Source organism: Oppia nitens, unplaced genomic scaffold (assembly GCF_028296485.1).
Source record: "Oppia nitens isolate AA-2021 unplaced genomic scaffold, nextdenovo-longstitch-racon4-pilon3 scaffold9_pilon_pilon_pilon, whole genome shotgun sequence".
Taxonomy (NCBI): Eukaryota; Metazoa; Arthropoda; class Arachnida; order Sarcoptiformes; family Oppiidae; genus Oppia; species Oppia nitens.
Window position 1 is genome coordinate 1,092,168 of NW_026533253.1, and position 18,511 is coordinate 1,110,678.

An 18,511-nucleotide genomic window follows, 5' to 3' on the forward strand; every position below is an offset into this window, starting at 1 on the left:
TTATATTATTGTAATTTTCTTTTATATATAAATGTTCAACAATATTTCATTTATACTAATAATAATTATTGTAATACTAATATTTAGTTATTTATATTATTCATATTTAAAGTTTTTGCTAAATATCTGAGATAGCATTTTGTCTAATAGTCCACATTTTAACTAATCTTATAAGTAATAAATACAGTATATTAAATAGTTTGTTAGTATAGTAATAGATATGCTATTATATCAATATACTGTTTATATAAATTTTATTTATATTGAAACAAAATATCCGTTTAATCACAACTATTGACAAAACACAATAAATATTTAATCAAAAATACAAATCTATAATATTATAGATTACATAATAATTTATTAGTAATCTTAAGTCAAATATATAATATTTTTTAAATATGTATCTTTTTTAAAAATCTTTGAATAATTTAATACAAATAATAAATATCATAAATATTATACAAAAATTTTAAAAAAAACTCAATGACTTTTTTTTAATCGATATTAATTTTTGAAAATAACAACTATTTTAAATTAAATAATAAATAGTAAAATAAAATTAACAATATGTTATAAATGTAAATATTGTGTAAACTTTCTTAAAATTATGGACTATTGACAAAATGTTAGATCATATCCTTTAAATAGTGTTTTATTTATTAACATTTACTATAATTATTTGAATGTTAGGGAAAAAACATTTTAGTTTTTTATACATAAATATAAATATATAAATTATTTAATATATTATAATTATAATTATGATACAGTATATTAACAGTCATTTTAAATTAATAAATCATTTCAGTAGTAGTAATATATAATATATACAATATATTGGAAAATTTTATAAATTTGTCAAAATACTGTATTAATTATTATACTGTATAATAATTTTACTATAATATAAGTATTTTACTAATTAAATAAAATAAATAAATAAATATGCTTATACAGTATACTTCACTTTTACTGTTATATACTGTACATATTACTGTATTTATATTTATATATATATATATATAATGCTAAAATAGCCAAATAAAAAATCTTTGCAAGATAACAAACCAATTTTACAAACATTGACTGTGCAATATTTTATTTTAAATATTTTAATTTATTGTATTACAATTATAATAAATTTACTATAATTAATCAATTTCAAATTTAAATTAAAAATAATATTCAATTATCATAAGATTTATCTGAATAAAAACTATATTTTTTTAAAAAAGCATAATAACTCTAATCATTTATCATAATAAGTGAAATTAGTTTTTTTAAATTTGTTATTCAATATATAATATAGTAGTAATATTAAATATTTAGTTTACTTTTTTCTACTTATATTATTAACTTATAATTTATATAAAAAATACTGTAATAATACAGTAAATAATTTCAAATTTTTTTGTATAAAATTGCATATTATCATTATAAAAATTTAATGTTATTTTTTATTAAGTCTAAGTGCTCAGAAAAAAACCTATCTATTACAACAAATAAGTAATCAAATCATTTTGTGATAAATAACTCTTGAATTATATTAAAAATTAAATAAATAATGAATATTCCGGACATTAACCTAATTATTATAGAATAAAGTGTTCAAACAATTTGTAAATAATTTGCTCTCAATATAATTTCATTTCAATTAATACTATTTTAGTATAAATATTATTTACCAACTATTTAATATTATGTATAAATAATACAAGTAATAATAAAAAAAAGTTAATTAGTGAATCTATTTTTTATATATATAAACTGTTTTATTGTATTTTTTAATTAGTTAAGTCGAAAATGTTATTACACATAAAAATAATTTTAACTGCACAAACATTTTTTTTATTTATGCTAATTTGTTATTTATTTTATTGTATAGTATAGAGTTTACCATCAGATGAGAGTCAATAATTTTGTTGCTAAACTCAGATCTAGATTTCACTGCAATTTTTTTCATATCTATGCATAGATTTGATGTATTCAACATAATTAATATCAACTGTTTAATTAATACCATTCAATGTTATATCAATATTAACTGTAATGTTTTTAATTGTAAAATTGTATAAATACAACAATATTTGGTATATCAAAATAAACATAAATGATATTATCTATTTTATATAACAAATATATACTTAATTTGTAATTACTATAATTTTTAAGTTTTTAGGTTTAATTTCACTTATTTTTTTTGTAGATTACCCTAATAAATATATACTAATCTAAACAATAATATTAAATTTTGTATTAAATTTTTGTTTAAAAAAAACTTGAATTTCACTTTAATTATAAATACAATTAAATATAATTTATAAAAATTATAAAATAATAGATAATTACTAGCAATTAAATAGATAACAATTTTTTCTGTATAAATCTTTTTTTTTTGCAAAACATTTTTATAGTTAAATTCAATGGTTTAGTTGTGATCATTATTGTTGTCAATAGTATCGATACTATTGTCCGAAGACTTTGGACACTTTGTGCGGTCAAATGTCTGATAAAATATACGCAAAGAGAAGAACATATAAGCATTTTTACTACCGAAACGATTGGCCAGAAATGTGTCGTCGAGGGCAGCCTTTTCTAACTCAACCACATTATCGTCCCGAAAGTCTTTAGCAAACACTTCGACTGTTTCGGCGCTCAACACCCGCGGCCATCGCTGACCAGTAAAATGTTCGTAATTTTGTGCTAATATAGTATAAACATAAATACAAATTATATACAAAAATTATCATATTTTTAAAGATTTAATGAATTAGAAAACTATTGAAATCTTATATATATAATATTATATATATATTAAATCAAAACGTTGTTAGTTAACTAATATTAATCAATATTAACAACATTGAAATTCAAATACTGTATATATATATATACAGTATATTTTATATATACATATATACATGTATTGTATGATTAAATACAGACACAATGACCATTATCATATAAATACAGTATCCGTGAATAAAAGTACTAATTTTGTGATAAATTTTAAGTCAATAGTTAGTGTATATTGAAATTCCTATGAGATAAGTGAATGTTTTTATAGATTACTCGTTTCAAATTACATTTCAATTGTGTCCATTCAATGGCATAGTATATATAATATACCGATTGTTAACAATTTCCCCATAGAAATTAACTTAGAAATCAAGTAATTACCAAAAATGAGATAATAAAAACTATGAAATAAATTTTATTTTATCTGTATTTCTTAATAAAAAAATGGTATTTTAGTAATAAAAATATTTTTGTTTTTTTGGTGGTCATCAATTTTCAATAAAACACAAAAAAATAAACACAAACATAAGATATACATTTAAATAAAAAAAAGAGTATACATAAAATCAAACATTAAATATAACAAAACATAATAAATTACATACAATGAATGCCAAATAATATTAATAATATACTATAAAACAAATAAATAATACATTTTTTTAAAATATAATTATCATATATATTAAATATAAAATTTTAATGATTCAACATAGTATTGGCAATATATATATATATTTATTTATATTGTTATATAACATTTATATTGTTTATAGTAATTTTGTAATATTGTCTTAAAATGTAATAAAAATAAGATCCAATCAAAGTAATAACAGTAAATATAATTTTATTTATATATTTTTTAAAATATTTCATTTCAAAATATATATATATATATATTTAATTGGTAACTTATTACTGTAGTTATAATCAATATAATATGTATACAGTATATAAAAAATGTATTCACAATTGTTTAATTAATTACATTAATAATTAATTTTTGTAAATGCAAAACACAAAAATTTAATAAATGCGTTGAAGATATTTATGTTATTTGTTAAAAATTTATTTTTAATTGTTTAAAAATATTGTTTAATTAAATAATCTAAAGTAGCAACAAATATGTCTATTATTTTATTTAAAATTTTTCGATTTAGAAATACTTTTAAAAATAAAATTTTATTTTCATTTTACTTAAACTAGTACTAAAATAATTGCCATTCATTATATTTGATAAATAAATTAATACTTTTTTTGAAAAATGAAATCTTTCAATAAATATATTTTTTTCAATCATTATTTTTGTATTTACTTAATACTGTATATAAATTTTCTATATATTTTTTTTTGTGTTTATTAATACAATATCACTACTAAAGTAAAATAATATCAAACTAAATTTTTAATATAGAAATAGATAATACAGTATATACTTATTGTTAGAATAGGATTTGTAAACATATAATATTAAGTTAGCATTATATATATACTGTATAGTATTATATTAATAAATACTTTATATAATAATAATAATAATAATAATAATAAAATAAAAATAATGCACAAATAAAATGTGTGAACCATTTGAGTTGATAACATATTGTGGAGTAAAAAAAAAGTAAAGGGCATCTAATAAGATAAATGTAGTTATATTTAATAAATATTAATATATATTTATATATCATGTAAGTCCTAAAAATTCACGAAATTCATAGATAAAAATGAAAACAAATTTATGATTGAATTTATTGATGCGAATCATCTCATAAATACGGTATAACTTTATTGTAGAGTACTTTTAGAACATTTATTACTTTTTTTTCTCTTTACTAATAAAAATACCAGATTTATTGAATTATAATTTTAGTAATTATAGTAAAACGATTTAATATTAAACTAATAAAAATGTTTCAAAAATATTAATCTGTTTTTCATTATAAACATTATAAAGATTTACATTACTTTATAAAACAGTTCATATATTTAATATAATTTTATTAATTTCTATGACGAATAAAATATAAATTCTACTAAACAAATAAATTTATAAAAATATTAATTCTTGTGGAAAAATAAACATATAGTTATTGAAAAAAATCACAATATTTATTAATTTTATTTATACTTATTTTAGTTAATTGTTTATAGTTTTAGCTATGATAAAAATTTCAACAACAGTTAATTAAATTATATATAAACTTTGAATAGTTATCCATTTAAAAAGCTCACAATAATATAAAATAAACATAAAAATGTTAAAGAGTTGTATAATGTTATATATATAAGTTATAACTATGTTATATATATATATGAATAAAAAGATTCATATTTTCTGCACTATTTAAATGTTTGATTAAAATACTTTGAATAAGCGTTTTTCTAAAGTATAGAAAACTATTAGAATTTTTTTTGTATATTAATATTTGTTTAAATTTTTTGCTAACACAAGTAATATACAGTAATATATATAAACTAAAGTATACTTAGTATACAGTTTTATAAATATGAATGTAAACGAAAATAAAAGAATCATTTTTCTAAAATATGAATACTATTGATATAATTATTTTATATTTAAAAGTTTTTTTGACAAAATATTTTTTTGAGTTGTGATGAATAGATCAAATCATTTAAAAAAAAAAGTTTTATATTATCATATAATACAATATATTAAGTTAGTTTTATATTACATTAAACAAGATTTTGTTATATCTAATTTAAATATAAAAATTCTATTGCTCAAAAATGTTATCAATTTATTATTATTATTTAGGAACTGAAAACTTTTATTTACTTTATAAATTAACAATTAGTCAAAATTATTCATAATAATAATAATTTAAATTCAGTAAATATTGTCAATATAAGTACATTATTTTCAATGTACAGCATATATATATATTATGATAAATAATTTAAATAATATTTTATTTTAAAAATAAGATTCACAACAGTATAGCATCAATTGCATTAACAACAAAAATGATAACACTGTTTACATATACAGTACAATCTAATTATTATTAAAATTTGTGGGGAATTTAAATTCATAAATAAATTAAAAACTTGTAAATTTAATCAAATTGTATGATACTTAAAATGCATAATAAAAAAAATAATTTAAAAAAACATATTTATTAAAACATCTGCAGTACATAATATACACAATATTTATATATATGATATGATTTGACAATACATTAAAGTGAAGTGCAGGTGCTCTTCAAATATGAATCTATAGACATATCTATAGTACCAGTATTTGGTAAATACAAACTAACCTTTATTGTTATGTTATTAGTCTAACATATTATATATATATATACAGATTAATAATATAAACATATGATTATATCTAAAGTAAATATAAAGTGCAAGTAATTACCTAAATATTGGTTAACCCAATCGGAAAGCCTTTGTTTAATGTCAGAAATGGTGTCACTTTTCTTGTAAGGCAAGAATATTTTAGTCGATAAATAGATGGGTGAAGACAGTACTGTGCGTCCGATGGCTCCCTGGGCTGCCTCTACAGGCTTAGTATATGTCACACGGAATATCCTAATGTAATCCCCGTGCTCTGTAAACGCCATTAGATGTGTTTTGTGTTGACTTACTAGTTTGCAACAAAATAAATAAATAAATATCTAAAATATAAGTATTAATAATATCAAAAGTAATACATCATTTCATTTATTTTTTATATTGTAGTATTAACTTATATAATAGTCTATTAACTCATATTTTTATTTTCTTTATATATAAATTCTGATTATTAGTAAAGTAAATCGTAAAATTAATTTTAAACATAATTATATTGATATTATATATATATTACGATTATTTTAATTAAATTTAATCTTTTTTTTCATATTAATGCTTTTCTAAATAGAAATTTAAGATATATTTTAATTAGAATATAAGTTACATTCAGCCAAAACAAAACATAAACTAAAATAAATAATAAAAACACAAATATACTGTATTTAATACAAAAATCTAGAAATAAAAAATAAAATATACACTAATTAGACTGTAATTATGATACAACTGATTGATGTATACTATGACTATGTGTTTAATCTTTTTTTTTTAAATCTCAAAGGATTTACAATTGATTACGACTTTGTCTTCGTTAACATAAATACAGTATAGAATTATTGTCCAGTTTTTGACAAACATTTTCAAATCAAATTCCTAATTAACAAAATCGCAATCTGTTAGCAATTTTTTATAAATATTATTTATAATAGTAATAAATACAGTATTAGTTGCAATATTATTATTAGCATTATATAAATAAGTTTTTTATGTCTATATTGGAAACTTATAAATAAAGTTTAGTCTAAGATAATTACAAATATTTTTTAATTAATAAATTATTAGCTTAAATTTTAAGTGCAATTATTAAAATAACTTTATAAAAATACTGAAAATTATCTAGAATTAATAAAAGCAAACATTTATTATTTGACTCTATATTATACAGTATAATAGAGTTATTTAATTTAAAATAGTAGAGTAAAACTATTAATTTACATGAATGAATCAATGACATACAGTATTTATATATATATATATATATATATATATTTATAAATATATTTATAATATAAAAAATATGTGTCAATACATACGAGATTTCATTTTGATATCAATGGACTGTGCGTTACGGAAATTAATGTCCGGATTTTCTGAAAGCCAACCAAAGGCTCTCTCAATCACTTTATCAAAGGTTTCATACTTTGGTCTCTTAAAGAAAGTCCCCCTCGATATCAATTGTGGCGCAAAGTCAACAATGCCTTTACAAATAATAATAATAATAATAATAATAATAATAATAATAACAATAATAATAAATATATATTACAATAAATATATGACATATAAAGCTATTGAATATGAAGGGAAAAAATGCAAACTTTGTGTCATTAAAAAAAAAAACAAAACAAATAACAAACAGACAATAATATTCTTATTGTTGTTATAAATGTATTGCTATTATTCAGTGCACAATAAATATTAGTCAGTATATTATATATTTGTATAGAAATTATTTTTATATTATTTTTTTTGTGTTGAAGTAGTAGTAGTAGTAATAGTAGAATTTTATATGATATTATTTTTATTATTATTAGTATTAGTATTAGTGTGTAATATACTGTGTATCGCACACTAATATATTGGAATTTTATTTGATTTAATAATCAAAATCTTTTTTCTATCATTAATCATTTGCTGACTTTAACTATTGATATATTACTTTATATATATTATATATATATATATATATATATATATATATATATATAAATTCGTGTCAAACAATATTAAAAATATGAATGTTATTAATATTATATTATTTTGTATATTATATGAATATTATTATTATAAATATTACTCTATGTATAATATATCGTAAATAATGTACGTATTATAAAATATTGTTTAAAAAATAAATATATAAATATAATTGATTTGCTTTTGAAAAATACACAATAAAATTGATAAGAAAAATCTATTGTTAACACATAATATTACTTTTACTACAACAACAACAAAATAATAGTAAATTCATAGCAAATGTGATGTCTCACCGATTTCTTCATTTGAAGGCAAACCCATTTCATAGAAAACTCTAACAATAAATACATTTTTGTTAGAAAGAGACGAAAGGGACACTTCTGTGTCTATTTTCCAATCATTGGTCGCATCATATGATAAGCACTCAATTGTTATGATTTTGCCCTCCAGTCCTCCCGATCTAATCGTATCGTTCATACGGTTTATCACATCATCCAATATTTCAAACGATTTACCAGAAAAATCGCTTTCATCTTTGTTTTCAGGTATCAAATCTATATAACTGTTTGAATAGTATAACATAAAAATAACATAATATTATCAAATTTAATTAAGTTTAAGATATCATTTTATCTTTTTATATATATATTTGACTCTCTATATAAATTCATTTGATTTATTTTATTAATAATTTTTTTCTCAATAAACCCTTATTTATTTTATATACGGTATGAGTGATTATTATAATAATTATAAATAAAACATTGTCTATAACTTAATTGTATTTGGATTTCTAATGTATCGTATGATAACTTGCGGTTAATCTTAAGTTATTTAACCCAAATTGTATGTTAAATAATAAATCAAATCATTAAAAATAATAATTAAAATTATAGTATTTTTTCTCTTTCTATTTTCACTCGAGTAAATTGACTGAAACAATGATCCATATCATTGATTGAAACAAAAATAGCATTTTTGTTGTTTCGGTAAAAATCACTAAAAAAATTACTTTATAACAGTTTGAGTTAAATATTGTCAATTATTTTTGTTGTTATATATATAATGTATTGTAAAATACTATATTTTTGTTATAGTGTAACAAAACTTTTATCATTATTTTATTTTTTATACTATAAAAAAGTTATTTTAGATTTTTTAAATATATATATTATTATTAATAAAATAAATACTATATAAAAATATTTATATTCTCAGTTTATTTTAATAAGATTTGTTCAAAAATTTAAAAATTATACTACAGTAGTAAAAATTTTAATAATTTAAAATTTATAAAAAAAATATATGCAATCAATAGTTTATGTCTACACAGTTTGTGTCTAGACGTGTGACCAAAACAAATGTCAAATTTCATAAAAATCAAATCCCCATTAAATTATTTATATTTTGTTAACAATTTTTTCCCAAAGTATTACTTTTTATTTATTTATATATATATATATATATTTACAAAATTGCAAAATATCTGTAAATATTTAAAAGATATCTGTATTTAAATTTTTTTATTGATAAAAGTTTTGCACTTAAATGGGCAATGATTTCAAAAGTTTAATTTTTCAATAAATAAAATTGAGATTACAATGAGATTTTGTATAAATCATGTTTTATAAATTATAGAAGACTAACATTACATGATTTGCTAATAAATTATATTATAAACGCAATTTAGCTATAATAATCTGTTTATATACTGTATATATATATATTATTTATGTCTAATATTATTGAAATAAATGATAATTCGTGGCTTAAATGTCTCAAAAGTATTTTATTTTTACATTTAAAGAAATAAAATAAATTTTATTTGTTTTAAAGTTTCAATGATTTATAAGTTAGTAATATTATAGAAAAACATTAAATTATTATTATGTTTTTTTTATATAAAATAGTTTTTATTATAATATACAGGTAGATACTGTATAATCGTTAGTATAGACTTAATTTTAAACACAATTTGTTTAAATCAATATTTATACAGTATAATCAATATTATCATCAAAATTTACTAACAATAAACTAATAATTAAATTACGTGATTTACATATACAGTATTTGTTATTCAGAAATTAAATAATTATTGCTAAAATCAATATAAAATATTAAAATAATTATAAATATAAATAATGTTTTTGTTATATTGGAAATTAATATTAAATTACAGTAATTATGCAAAATATGTCTTTTAATAAAATATTATCATAAAAATTACCGGTAATAAAACAAATGATAAAAATTAAATAAAGATTAATAACATTTACAAAAATATTATTATTAATGTTTTGATTTAAATAATCAATTGCTGTACATCACAATAAAATAATTTTATAACATTACTTAAATAATATTTAGAAAATTATTTTATAACTTTTTTTTAATTATTTCTTAATCTTAATTTACTGTAAAGAAAATTGACGATTAGGGACTAAAATAAATGGTTTGTAAAATACAAAATATATTGCAAAACTTGCAAACAAACAATCAATTTGCTTAATAAATCCTATCTTTAAAAGAGATTTTCATTTATATATATACAGTATATACCTTTGATAGTGTTTTTCCATCCAAAATGAAAAATCAAACAAAAACCAACTTTTAGTTAAACTTTTTTTTGTGAAAACATTAAAAGCATTTTATTATTAGTTTTTTCTTTATAAAAAATATTACTCAAACTCATAGAAATGACATTTTTACAAAAAAAGATAAAAAGTTAACTATTTTTTGTAAAAAAAAGATTATTAAAAATCTCCGTAAAAATGATTGTCGCCGTAAAACTATGGCTTAGAAAAGTGGGATTTAGACAATTGGCTGATTAATAAATATCTTATACACTGTTTATATATATATATATATATATAGTTTTTACAGTATATAACATAAGAAAAAAAGTTGATATTGAAATACACGCCAATCTTTTTTTTCAAAAATTATTACTAAAAAATACAGTTCCGTTTGATAGGTATTTACGGAAATAAAATTAAAACTTTTTTCTAATATTTTTACGGAATTTTTTAATATATATATATATATATATAGTGTAATAACTAATAAAAAACAAAAAATAATATCTTTAAATTTAATATAAAAAATAATATTTTTATTGTCATTAATATATGCGTTACATTAATATATGTATTATACAATTTTGTAATTGTTAAATTATAAATTTAACTAAAAAATACTATATTATATTTTATGATTTAAAAGTATAATAATGTATTATAAATTGTAAAATACACTGTTATTATTAATAAATAATTCAAGTTATTTACCAATACATTCATTTTTATTATAACATCAAATTAAGCATTTTATATAAGTTTTGTTTTAACGAAAAAATATCTTTAACTTTAATTATCAAATTTTTTGAACTTATTGTAAATTAATATTTTTAAAATTAATAAAATACATTAAAAATCTTGTATAATTTTTTAGTTATGGTAAAACAAATTTTTAATAAAATTATCATAACATTTTTTTTATTTCCTTATAATGAGTTAATAAATATTAGTATTTTTTAAAACTAAATTATAAACTTTTTACACTCAGTACCAAAAGTCATGATTTAATTATTAATATTCAATAAATATTAATACCGTATGAAATATTATTTTTTTTAAATTTACTTTAAATTTCAACAATAAGACGACAGATATGTATAAATTAAAAAATTTTATTAATTCACACATAGTTTATATAAAAAATAATAACTAAATAAACTTTATATTTATATTTAGTTTTAATTTTTTTAAATAAAATATAAATCAATATTATAATATAAAGTTTGAAAATATCTTGTTTAACTTTAAGTAGATTATCGTATATTTTTCAATAAAAATATTTGTTTAGTATTTTAATGTAAATGCTTACCGTAATATTATTAAATATATTATAATTTTGAAAAATTTTATTAGATTTCTATATATGCAATATATTGTACATTATTGATGAAATTTAATATATTCTTATAAAAAATTGCTTATATTTATTATTATATTTTTTATATCAAAATAAACATAGTGTTAAATTTTTATTGAAATTCAAAATATATTGAAGATAAAAAAATTATTGCTAAAAAATTCATTTGTTAAATTATAAAAATATTTAAATTAAATTATTTTATTTTGAGTCAAATCTATAACAATCAATTACTATATTTAAAAAAATATTTAGATATAAAAAGTAACATAAAACCAATAAAACTAATTAAATTAGATTAGTTTATGATAATTAATAAATTTTATTAAATATGATAATTTTTATTTGAAATATTATAATATATTACTAGTAAAAGATAATTTATTTCAATTGATGTTATTTATATAAGTTTTTTAAAATAACTAATTTAAATTTTAATACATTTTAGCGTATGCTTTTTTATATACATTTAACTAGTTTTATTTATATAATATTTGCATATTATAAAATATTAATAATATTTATGAAAATTTTAATTTAAATACTACTGGAGAAACATAACTTATTTTAAATAAATTTAGTGTAAAGTTGCTTATCATAGATATACTATAGATATACAGTGAAAAGCAATATAAGAGATATACAGTAATAAAGTGTTACCTATTTATGCCGTTTTATTGCCTTTTAGAAAGCATATATATATTGAATGTATTCACTAAAATTTATTATATAAATAAAAATGAATTAATAAATTATATTGCTAAAAATTATTATGATAAACAACAATTATTTATCATAATTATTTAATAAGTATTAATTTTATATAATATTATACTATAATATTTAAAGGTATCAAAAATTATAATAATCATAAACTACAATTTTTTAACACTAGTTACACAAGCTGTATTAATAATGCTAAACATTACATTAACAAATATAAGCAAATTAGACCAAATCAGTACATTTATTCAATTTTATTGTAGAAAAATACAAATTAAAGTAATATTTAGTAAATTATTGACAATATTGATGAACTCTATCTACAGTATTAAAGTGGATATACTGTATATACAGTATATTTATACTGTAAATCATTGAGTATATACAAAGTATTTACTCTTTTTAAATGTCATCGTATGATCACAACTATGTTTAAACCATTTCGTATTATATATATATCATATATTTCATACTTTAGGTCTCTCTTTCATTCACTAAAAAAGTAATCATATTTTTGCAAAAAAATCTCTATATTAAGAATTTAGTACACATTTGATGGATTCAAATATTTTTGTAGACATCTATGCAATGATAGTGTCATTCAAAGCTTAGTAAAGATATTTCAATATTAATTTTTATAAACCCGACTCACTTTAATAAATAGTAAGTTTGACGACTACATGACTACTAATCTATAATAACTAATAATAACGAGTAGTCATGCAATTCATGTGTAATATACAGTATTTCATATAAATTATATATTAATATAGTATTTGTCGTTAATTTGTTAAAACATTAATTCTTAATTATATTACATTAACGTATGTTATATTTAATAATAATAAAACAAATTTAATAATTCTTGTTTTAATTTAAATATATTATCGTATAAAAAAATAAAAAATTACTTATGAAATTAAAAAATATATAAATATCGTAGACTAATGTTAAGTAATAATAAATTAATTTGACAAAAAATAAATAACTGGAAATTAAATTATCATAATAATAATCATAGCTAATGAAAGCAATCCTTTATATATAAAATTATATATATATATATATATATTTATTTTTTTTATATAATTAAATATTTCAAGTGTTTGTGTATTAGGTGTAACTTAATCACTAAAAATATTGATTTCTTAATTAAGTAAAAATAAAAATTATTTTTTACCAAATTAAAAATAATAAAAATTTAATTATATATATTTAATAGTTTATTATAAAGAAATAGAAAAAGCACAGTTGCATTTTAAAAAAACCCAAAAATAAAGATAACATTTTAAATCAATGAAGTATTTATTGACAGAATCATAGACTTATATACTATAGGGGTTTCTATCAGTCAATTCACATACAAACTCAACATTGAATTGCTATATAAAGTACTGTATTATACATTGTGTTTGTATTTATTATATATATATAGTATAAACCGTATAAACCGTATAATACTGTATGTGTGTTGTCTCATACCTCAGATGCGAAACGTATAGTCATTTACTAGAAATTTAATGTTATTTTACTTTCGAGATCCCATTGAAACAGTGGGAAAAAGTTTCATTAAAGTCAATAATAAATATTTGTGTAGTTTATGTGACATTATTGAGACATAAAAATCCTAAAATTTACTGTAAAATAGTAGACATAATTTTTATAAAATAAAAAAACATATTCTATACTATTTTTTATGTGACTATTGAATTAAGATTTACAATAATATAATAATTATATTGTTATAAATAGTATTTATTGATTAAATATAAAAATCTACTATAAAAGCTGTGAACAATATTTTTTAATTTGAAATTTTAAGTAATAAACTTGAATTCAATTTGAATTATCATTTTTTTCATTTAAAAAAGTAATAAAATTAATGTTTGCAATTTATCAATATATTCAAATAAAATTTACAAATATTTATTTAGACACATTTTGTGCCTTAGATTTATATGTCAAACAAAATTAGTGTAATTATATCAACATTGCGCTTGAAATCAACATCAATAATGATTGTAAACATTATTATGTTAAAACATTTGAACATTTATTAGTAATATAAAATGTGAAATTACAGTAAATATCATAGCTATTAATGTTTGTATAAAAACAAAATATATATATATATATTTAACGAATTATATAATTAATTAACAAAAAATCATTATTTAATTAATAAATTCTGAATAATTGCTAATCATTAATATATTTAATCTAAAGTAAGATTACTGTAATGTAGTTAATAATATATTGTATATTTTTAAATTACGATTACTATTATTATATTTATTTATTTATTTTGTATAATATAGAAATAATAAAACACAATAGAAATAAACTATAAGACAAATATAATAACTAATTTCTATTTATTTAGAAAAAATAATCATTAAATTAAATAGCAATTGAATTTATATAATAATACTAAATGATATTATATTTTTCAGTGTTTATTATTTATAAGATAAGAAAATACATAAACTATAAAACATAATAATTAAATTAAAGTTTGTTTTATAATCTTATAAAATAATTATATATTATGCCATTGTTTAGACTACAATACAAACTATTGTACATAAAATAATGTGTATTATTAATAACAGTAATTAAGAAGTGATATAAGAGTTAAATTACAACATTATTTTTGCTAAAATATTAAAAAATATTTTTAAAATATGAGCTATAAATTTCAAATTGCAATTATTATTATTATCTTTTTGAAATTTCAAAACATATACTAATATTATATAATACTACAATATTTGTTAATCCGTAAGTGTTTATAAATATTGTTTTTAAAATTGCAAATAAAAATTATAATATTTTTTTGTATACAAACCTCAATACTTGACATACATTGGTCTCATTTTTGCCACAGTTTTCTTGTCTCTTAATCCATATTCTGTTAAATTTAATTAAATCTTTATTTTATATATAATTAATAATAATAATAAAAATAATATAATATTTTTAAAAATATATTTATTGAAAGTTATTTTATATAACTTTGCATTACTTTAGTTATGTAGTAAAAAAAAGTTACAAATGAAAAAAAGATATTCCTGTTTAATATATTTTATACATTTTATAGTTATATTTAGTTAAAACAATAAACATATTGTATTATATAACTTTTATACTGTAGATGCTTTAAAATCTCAAATTTTTCAAGTATATATATATATATAATATTATAAATCTTTACTAATTATATATTAAATAAATTTTATTGATATATTTAAATAACATTTAGATGTTTGTCACTAATAGATTAAAGACATACAATGCAAATAAAGTCAAATACTGTAAATAGTTGGATAACTAATTATCATAATTATAGAAAATAATAATAATAACAACAAAAATATTAATTATACTAAATATTATGCACAATTAATCTGAATGTTATTTATATTTTTATTATTTATATTTAAATCAAATATTTAATAATAAATTTTTTTTATCCAAAATAATTATTTCATTAGAATCTTCTAGTCATTGATTTCTAAAAATAATACTTATGTTTAATATACTGTAGTTATAATAATAATAATAATATCATAACAATAATAATTATAATAATAGTATACTCAATAAGTTATATATGATGTAATGGACATAAAAAACACAACTAAAAATAACTATTATTATTATTATAGTTATCAAAATGTAATGTACTATTAATGAAACAAAAAAAACTAAGATTTTAATTAAACTCAATTACCGTAAAGCTTTTAATACATTGTTTTTTTCGGAGCCATAGATATAAAAACAGCAATCATTTGGTCGCAATTCATTGCAATTTTGTTGGTCATTGTATTTATATAATAACATAACTGTTTCGCAGTTAACCACTCGCCAGTCGGAGTTACGCTGAAGCCATTCATTTGCCGTATCAATCATTGTACTAATAATTTTAATTTAAGAAAAAAATTTAATATAAAATATATATATATATATATATATTTAAAAATGTATTATCATATCTATTATCACAATAATTAGCATACAATTTTAAATTATGATATTTTTTATGTTTTATGTAAGGTAAAATTTTTAAGATAGTTTGTGTTTAGACTCTGATATAATATTTTATTTTTATCAATTTATTATTATATTCAAATATGATTTATTAGATATAATAGTTTAATTAATAATATTGTTTTATAATAAAAGTTTTTATGTTATTATCAAATACTCATGTTTATACACTATTTATTATTTATGCATTATTTTATATAATTAATTAAAAATATGTAAACTTTTTAATTACCTCACAAAGAGAGAGAAAGAGAGTGTATTAAAGTATAATTATAATAGTTTACAATTTTGTTAGTTTTATTTAAAACAAAACACCTAAAAAAGTATTACCACTAAAACTATTGAAGTAATAGTTGCTTAGCGACTAAAATATATATAAAAAAGTCTTTTCTCTCATAATGTTTGGAGAGAGAGATTGCAATATAATATTAATACAGAATATAACAGAATGAGTGTATTGTATATAAAAATAATGTGTTTTATGTATAAAAAATTAATTTATTGTTATTTCTTTCAGTTAATTAACAAATACATATATTTGTCTATATATACAGTAAAAAAACAACAATAGTTTACCCAAAAAAAATGGCACAACAAAATAAAAACATAACATTAAAAAAGTGTTTTATTATAGAGCACTGTATCAGATAATTTTGATAAAATTATACGATATTCTACTTTATATTAAACTGTTTAACATAAGTTGTGTCAGTTATTTGATATTAGTTTTCTAAATGCTAATCATCTTATGTATAAAATTATATATATATATATATATATATATATATATATATATATATATACTGTATATAATCATATTGAAATTACATAAAATATTTATTTTTGTAGTCTAATTATTGTTATACTCAATATGAATATTAGACGTGATATACACACACACAAAAAAACATAAAATAAAACAATATTAATAAAAAAAAACAACATTTAAATGCAAACCTGAATGAATGGTATTGAACCTCACACTGAGGTATAACAGTTCCCGACCTTTTGATAACTGAAGGCACAAAATCAACAAAAGTAAATCTAACGTTAGGGTCAGCCGTCACGTTGTGGTCCAATATTAGTGGTTTCTCCGGTTGAAAGTTCTCCCGGTGCAGGTATATTGCAAATGCCATTACTAATTACTAGTTATTTGAGTTTTTTATAATTAATAACTCATTAAACAATATGTACTTTTAGTATATAATAATATCGAAAATTTTATGCATATATTAATATATATATATATATATATATATATATATATACGATATTATAACACAATTTTCCAACAAATGCTTTTATCTACACATAAAAAAATATTCAATAATTTATTATTATCCTTGATTTTTGCAAAGAAAAAATTTTGAATTTTTTTTTATTCAATCATTTTACTGTATATTTATTTATATATCAAACTATTTATTTATATAATAAAGTTGCACTAATAATAGAAAGAGATGCTAACAATAAATGCATTGAATATAAATGCAATTTTTTTATATGAATGCAGTAGTAGTAATACATACATTAATATTTAGTAAAACATTATTATTATTTTATATTTTTGTTTGTTTGTCAGTTTAGTTGTTGTATTTCTTTACTTAAATTAATGAATTATATTTATATGAAAATAAAATCCAAAAAAAAATGTATTAATATATTATATACTGAATAATAATAATAAAAATAAAAA

General features: G+C 17.5%; 1 protein-coding gene across 1 annotated transcript; it reads right to left on the reverse strand.

The window, feature by feature from the left end:
* Window positions 1-2,431: 2,431 nt before the first annotated feature.
* On the reverse strand, window positions 2,432-16,551 carry LOC128964703 (uncharacterized). The gene is made up of 6 exons (XM_054311339.1): window positions 16,499-16,551; window positions 15,614-15,676; window positions 8,400-8,668; window positions 7,440-7,604; window positions 6,191-6,418; window positions 2,432-2,706 (listed from the first exon to the last, which is right to left on the reverse strand). Exons 3-6 carry the CDS (start codon window positions 8,581-8,583, stop codon window positions 2,432-2,434), a joined length of 852 nt encoding a protein of 283 aa, XP_054167314.1. The 5' UTR covers window positions 8,584-8,668; window positions 15,614-15,676; window positions 16,499-16,551.
* Window positions 16,552-18,511: the final 1,960 nt, after the last annotated feature.

Excerpts from the sequence above, each read along its gene's own strand:
- LOC128964703 (XM_054311339.1), bottom strand. The coding sequence starts at position 8,583 with ATGAACGATACGATTAGATCGGGAGGACTGGAGGGCAAAATCATAACA. Across the intron at positions 6,419-7,439 it reads TGATATCAAAATGAAATCTC|TAAGTCAACACAAAACACAT; the intron begins GTATGTATTGAC and ends GTTGCAAACTAG. Across the intron at positions 2,707-6,190 it reads TTGGGTTAACCAATATTTAG|CACAAAATTACGAACATTTT; the intron begins GTAATTACTTGC and ends ATACTATATTAG.